Raw genomic sequence first — 7,357 nt, forward strand, 5'->3', positions numbered from 1 at the left:
TTCTTTAGATAACTAAAGGATGAATGTCCCAACTTTATGTGCCATAGTCAAATTTTCTTTTTGTTTTTATCTTGTATATTTCACTTGCAAGGTGAGTCAATGCAATTTGATGGGTTTATTGTGAAACATTTTCAAGATCTTCAATGTGTTTACCATACCACTATCAATCTTCTCCTTGGTAATATGTTTTAAAAAACACAATGGGTGAGATAAAAGTAGCAACACAAGAGTGTGACTTAGTTAATTTACTGGCATATAGAAGGTTACAATTTCAAGTAGGAACAAATAAGACATCAAGTATTGATAAAAAGGTGAAAGTGACATGATACTAACACCTTCAATAGGAGACGAGACTCCAATGACATTAATAATAACAATTTTAGAACTTCTAAGAGAAAAGAAAAGTAATCATGTGGGGATCACAAGTCATATGACCAGTAGCAGCTGTATTGATTATCTAATCATTATTCTTAGTAACAATAAAAAGATTAAAAACAAATTAGATATACTTGACTTGGTCACAAATCTAATAACAATAAATGTATGACTCTTCATATTTTTTGTTTTGGTATTTGGAGCAATTTTACCTTTTGAATGTTGTATCGATTATTTAATCACTATCCCTAGTAACAATAAAAAGATTAAGAGCAAATTTAGATATACTTGATTTGGTCACAAATCTAATAACAAAATGACTCTTCATATTTTTTGTTTTGGTATTTGAAGCGGTTTTACCTGTTGGATGCTACTATGAATATCCATGAGTCATAACAACACAAGTTATAGAGTAAGGTTTCTCCAATTTATTTTGATTATGAAATACCATCAAAATTTAGTCAATAAAACCAATAATATACTAATTCCTATATTGTAGAGAAAGTCGGTGTTGACTCTTGATTATTCTAATGTATTTTCATTCATAAAACAATATTATATATATAAAAGAAAATTTATATAAACCATAATTGTATTTGCATAAGTCTCTTATTTCTAACGGTCGTAATATTTAATTGTCTAATTAATCAAATATTTGATTTACCTAACACTCTCATCATTACGAGTTTTGTTAAATCTAATCTATCAAACATTATTTTAACTTATGTCTTATCTATTTTTATTTAATTAAATGTCGCTAATTTTACTCATTATATTTTATTTCGCACCTATCATATTTCTCTTCTCTCCAACTTTGGCACCTCTGTTATGTAAGAAGATCCTGTGGAGAGAGACAAAGACATGATTATTACCTACATCTTGACTTCTCTGTTGCCTCCTCCCATCAATGAATTCTTCAACTCATTCCCATCCCACTGTCAGAACACAACCTCACACCTAACCCATTTTGAATTAAATTTTTAATAATTACTTTACAAATCATTATGTGTTTTTTTATTGGAGCTTAACTTCTTTAGCTACTTTTCTCTATCTCTCTTGGTGGATTTTTTAGTTTTCTTTTTTTTAACAACAATTTTTCCACACATTCAATAATCTTATGTTATTTAGAAATAGAGTTCAAATCACATTTTTAACTGAGTGTATTCAGATAGAAATCAAGAACTCATTAATACTAACAATGCAGTATACGTATAAAAACTAAATGAAAAGCACGTATGATCGTAGAGTGATGATGAAATAAGAAAAAAGAAGTGAAGTTAAAGAGGAAAAGGTGCAATAATTTTGAAGTGCATGGGAAGAGGCCATAGGTCCCTCTTTACATGATACAATAATTACATGGTGGCAGTTTGGGGTACGTCAGAGTTCACGAGCCCTTGTGAATGAATATGAACATTCACACACACAGCATATGGCATGTCTAAAACGGTGGTCGGAAGCATGGTGGAATCTATGCAAAGATATCCACTGTTGTTGTTTTTGTCATTTAGTTTTGGTTGCAAAGTGTAGAAAAAAAATACTTCTCAATTCCGTTCATATTGGATCATTTGACATCAATGAAACATGAATTCAACCTATACATAAATTATTAATATCATTCTTAACCCAAAATCTTAAAACAGTAAATTTACGAATCTTCTTTTTCATTGTAAAATCTAAACTCACACTTAAATTTCCAAGGCACCTAAACCCCAATTCTAATAAAAAAACACGTCCCCTTATGTTTCCATCAAATTTTCCCTATTACATGAGGATTCATGTATTCCAAATAATTCAAGACGAGTTCATTCATTTTGTTTGTAAGAAAATAATGGTTGAAGCAATGTTACCGTTCCTTGGTGTACTTCGGGTTTGGTGCAACATTTTGCAAGAACCTCAAGAATCATGACTCGGAATTATATGCCCCGGGTCTGCCTTGGGATCCCCTAAATTCGCCACATTAGTGAAATTACGTACGGTCCATTCTATCACACCAAAAACTCATTAAAATACTTACAAATTTTCATCACCAATAGATGACTTTTTGCAAGGATAATTAAAAAAATGGCTCCACCGAAACCATAGTCTACAAAAACCTGTGCTGCATAAACTATTCAGAAGAGTACACTGCTCCACATGAATATAATAAACTTCAACCACCTTCTTTCTGCTGCCGTCGCCTTCACGAGTCCTTCATTTCTGCACCTTTTTCTCATCACATCACTCTCTCATCCTCGGATATAGGGATTCTTCTTTGACTTCAACAACACCCCTTTCGAGTTCAATCTATACAACAATCTAATGCATCACTACACACAAATTTGTTGCTAACCACTACACGCAAGTGTATCATATGCAAGAGGCAACACCCCTAATTTATTCCATCACACAAAACTAACTTCACTCTCACGTAATCACTTTCACATGACACAAACAAAACACACCAACTACGCCCCCAATCTACTCTATTATGCACATTTTTCTATCTAGAACTGTCATATTAATTAAGGTTGCATCAACTTTATTCTGCAGATTGAGTTTGTAAAATTAGTTTAGTGCTTTTTCAAAATCTGAATGGTCTCATCTCAGTAATTACATTATAATTAACATATCCTCAAAATTATCTGAGATAGTTTTTGAACAAAAATATGTTACAGGATGTATCTGAAATAAATGCGCAGAAAAAACAAACACCCACCAGGAATCTAAGGCACCCACACCCTACTAATAAAACCCTTCAAGTCCAAACCTTTGAGCCAAAACCAAACACCCTTTTGGCCACTCTTCACAATGCCAACCCAACCTGAGTCACCCAACACGTTGACCCAAATGTTTCAGAACATCTTCTCAGACAACAGTAACATCATGCTTGCAGCCATCATTTCCCTTCTCCTTGTCATCCTCTTTGTCCTCCTTCTCCACCTCTATGCCAGATGGTTCCTTGCTCAGGCACAGGCTCAGGCACACGCCCGCCGTCGACGCCGCCGCCGCCGAACGACGGTCACCGTCTCCGACGTCCTTGGCCCGGCAAGGTTCCACCAGTTCCACAGCTTCAACATAGAAGACCCCTCCCCCCTCTCAACCAAAGGCCTGGATTCTTCCACCATTAGAGCAATTCCTCTCTTCATCTATGAGCACAACAACAAGGCCAAAGAAGATGAAGAACTTGAATGTGTGATTTGTTTGAGTGCCTTTGAGGGTGGTGAAGTGGGAAGGTGCTTGCCAAAGTGTGGCCATGGTTTTCATGTGGAGTGCATCGACATGTGGTTGAGTTCGCACTCTAATTGTCCCATTTGTAGAGCCCCCATTGTAGCAAATGTTGTTGAGAGCGATTCTTCTCAGGTTGTGTCTTCAAGAGATCATGGTGGTTCTGATTTTGAGATTGTGGTTGATGCTGGTTCTGATGAGACTAGAGAAAGTGAGCACGGCAATGGAGGAGCAAGAACAAGTGTTTCTGTGTCAGAAACTTCTTCCTCGTTTTTTGGATGCTCTTTGGAGAGAATGCTCGGCAAGGTTTTCCCATCGGCAAATTAATGTAAATTAACTAATCACATGCTTGATGAGATGTATATTCTACACGATTTACCATGAAATGAGCATCATCAACTACGCTTCTGTACAGGTTTCTCTGTTTCATCCCTCTCAGAAATTATTCTAAAGCCTTGAAGCTGTCAAAAGTTTCTTTTTCCTGCATTTCACTGTGTTATACTATTAGATAGGTTATTGAATGCCATTAAGAGCATGTTAGGAACATTGTCCTCATATCATATTGATAACTAAGTTATTTAGAGCTTTCAATTTTAATTTTCATTGGGTTAAGTTGAGTGGGTTGGTAGTACCTGCATGCTTACATCACAGGCCAGTTAACTTTCACTGCTTAAGAAATCTTTTTGCTTAGACCAAATCCATGACAATCTATGAGCATGACTTTATGCAGGATTGTATTTAAAGAGCAATGCAGCTAGAAAGTAGCAACCACACTCTATTGCTTCTTTTGAACATAGTAGAGTAGGAAAGTAACAAGGGTTAGCACTAGGGTAGGTGCATAATCCAAAGGAAAAAGACAAAAACACAGTACTTAATAACTAAGCACTTAACTCTGTTGAATTGGGCAGTCACACTTCATGATATATATACCTTTTATCAGCATTTGATTGTCCTCAAAACTTTAGATGTGTTGTTTTCTGTCCAGAAAATGTGGCTCTCGGTTGCAGAAAACCAATACGGTGTGGGTCCATCACACAGTCTTATATTCAACAATTTAAACCAAATTAGTTCAGATAATTTCGTCTTGGATTTAATTATGAGTAATTAGTCATAATAGTAACCTTGTCATTGTGTGTTAAGCAAAGGGATTGATGAATAATGTAAAAAAATGTACTCTCATTTCTATCCAGACAACTGTGTGCACTGTACAAGTTTTTTCATGATTTGTTATGAATGTTTGATTTGTTTGAATAGTTGTGCATGAAGGGAAGGGTGGAGTGGGTCAAAGAAACTGTAGAAGTGAACCCATTAAAAATGATGTCTGGTTGAAGCTATTTAATGCAGACCTTGGCCTGACCCAGAGAAAAAATGTTTAGTCAATACTGCGTACAGAGAACAGAATTTGCTGTATAGATTCATAGTTGGCTTGTTGTGCCCATGCTTTTCCCCTTTGATAGCTACGTGTTTTAAATATTGAAATATAGGTTTTAATATACTTTTAATTTTGTAACGTGTTGAATTTGAGTTTTCTGCTTGTTTTTTTTTCTTGTTTTTTTTTTTATTTCTCGACTGTACTTTCATAATACACTAATTATCACTAATTTCTAATATTTTAAAATATATTAAAAAAATATTTAAAATATTAGTACAGTGTATTTTTAAAAAAATATTTAAAATATTAGTACGGTGTATTTTTATTATCTAGTAGAGGGGATAGGACAAAATCTTTACTCAACATGGTTGTGTTTTAATTTGAACTCTTCTTTTTGTTTTTATATATCTTTAACTTCTTTTGCTTAAATAAATAAATTTTATTTTGGGATAAATACTTTTCTTTGATTTCATTCTTCCATAATATGAAGTTGTTATTTATTTTTTACATCGATATGTAACATTTATTTTCATAATCTAAACTTGTATTGTGTCCCTAATAATTGTTATTTGATGTTGTCACTTAACCTATGTTAAACACCTAATTAAGTAATGAGTTATACGATAAGATTTAATACAAATTGGGTTTAAAATAAGGTATTTTATAATTTGATCCAATTCACAAGTTCGAGTTAGATAAGTTTACTCATTTAAAGATATTTCATTTTTTTTAATTTATTTTATATATTGTAGTATAATCTAAATAAATCGACATGATATATCTCACTAGGATACAATATTTCTTTAAAGACTCTTATAATAAAAAAAAAATTAAATAAAAAAAGAAAATATATATGTTTCTCTGAAATCTAAAATTAACATATCATTAATTTGAAAATAAGCTTTTAAAGAAACTGATATAAGAAAATTTTCTTATAATTAATAGATTTATAAATTACTTCCTGTATAACTTATTTCATGTCATAAATTAGGTAAATGGTGCATGACAAGTCATACATGTGCTTACATAACCTTTTACACAAATTTAAAACATTCAGACTTTCTCTTTCTCTTGTGACCTTTGTCTCCAAACTTTGCAAAAGAAAGAGAAATGATAACCCTAACACATCAGTTGTTAGCTAAAGAGATAAATAAAATAAAAGACATCGTTTTGAAAAAGTTGTCCCTTTTTGTGACACAACCTACATTTTAGTTTTATTTTTTAATGTTACATCCAAGCATGATAAGCAACTTTGGGCTGGGCCTAACATTTTGTTTCACTATAACTATTAATTAACCTAATTAATGCTTCACGCAGTCCCATAATTATTAACTGCACTCCACACTAGTGAAAATAACTAAATTACCCTTCATCATTGCATCAAGCAACTGTTGTTGTCGTCATTACCGTGGTTGCTTCCATCATCATCTCTGCCAAAGATGAAACAGAGAGGAAGAACGTTGCAGAAGAGAGAAAACACAAAAAATAGCTGATTCTCAAAAAAGCTCATTCCATGCATTCCAGAAAACTCATAGCATTATATGCGTTTCAAAAAGTTTATTATGGAAATCCTATTCCAAAATGCTTTTCTTAAAATATATTTCATGCATTCTTCTGAAAATTTTGTTTTGAAAATTTTATTTCAAAAATCTTATTCTGGAAATTCAAGAAAGCTTGTTCCCAAATTTTTTGAAAATTTGAGGGTGCACGAAGAAATTATAAGAATGAGCCTTAATCTTGAAATTATAAAGAGAAATGATGAAGTTGTATAAGTAAAAATAAAATTAAGTGTTTGAAGAGAGATAATGCTAACCTCTACAAAAGAGTGTAAAAGATTCATCTGTTAATTACTTTTAGTTCCATTATCAAATACTCACTCTTTACAGTTTTTTCACATGTTTCTTTTAATATACTTTTTATTTTTTTCAAAAAAACTTAAAAAAAAATTTAATAGGCTTCTCAAAAAGTTAAAATCAACTTATATAAAGATAATTTCTACAAATTATCTTATAAATTTTCTCAAATTTTATTTTATAATTTGTTTATGAACTAATTTTAATTGTGATAAAAGTCGTTCTTTTTTAAAAATTTGTAAACTACTTATTTTTATAAAAACGAGTTTATCTAAATATTCTAATTATAAAATTTAGCAGTGGATTTTTCATTCAAACCAAAAAAATGAAGGAAACAATAACATTACAAATTCTAACAATAACATACAATTAGACATGAAAACATGTTTTATGGATAAGAGAAATTGAAGAAATGGGTATGTTTCAAATGTTTGTATCACCACACTATTATAAAATATGCATATTGTTACTACATACTTTTCTTCAAAATTGTGAATCAAAATGATCATCACGAACCGAACCAAACACTATTTAATTATTAATTGAGAATTAG

The 7,357-nt window shown here is 31.9% G+C and overlaps 1 protein-coding gene across 1 annotated transcript; it reads left to right on the plus strand.

Annotated features, from left to right (window-relative positions):
- Positions 1-2,849: 2,849 nt before the first annotated feature.
- Positions 2,850-5,035, plus strand: LOC114187616 (RING-H2 finger protein ATL63). The gene has a single exon (XM_028075912.1). The coding sequence runs from the start codon at positions 3,163-3,165 to the stop codon at positions 3,904-3,906; it is 744 nt and encodes a 247-aa protein (XP_027931713.1). The 5' UTR covers positions 2,850-3,162; the 3' UTR covers positions 3,907-5,035.
- Positions 5,036-7,357: the final 2,322 nt, after the last annotated feature.

This window comes from Vigna unguiculata, chromosome 6 (assembly GCF_004118075.2).
Source record: "Vigna unguiculata cultivar IT97K-499-35 chromosome 6, ASM411807v1, whole genome shotgun sequence".
Lineage (NCBI taxonomy): Eukaryota > Viridiplantae > Streptophyta > Magnoliopsida > Fabales > Fabaceae > Vigna > Vigna unguiculata.

What these genes read in the sequence shown, in the direction of transcription:
- LOC114187616 (XM_028075912.1), top strand. Translation starts at nt 3,163, where the DNA reads ATGCCAACCCAACCTGAGTCACCCAACACGTTGACCCAAATGTTTCAG.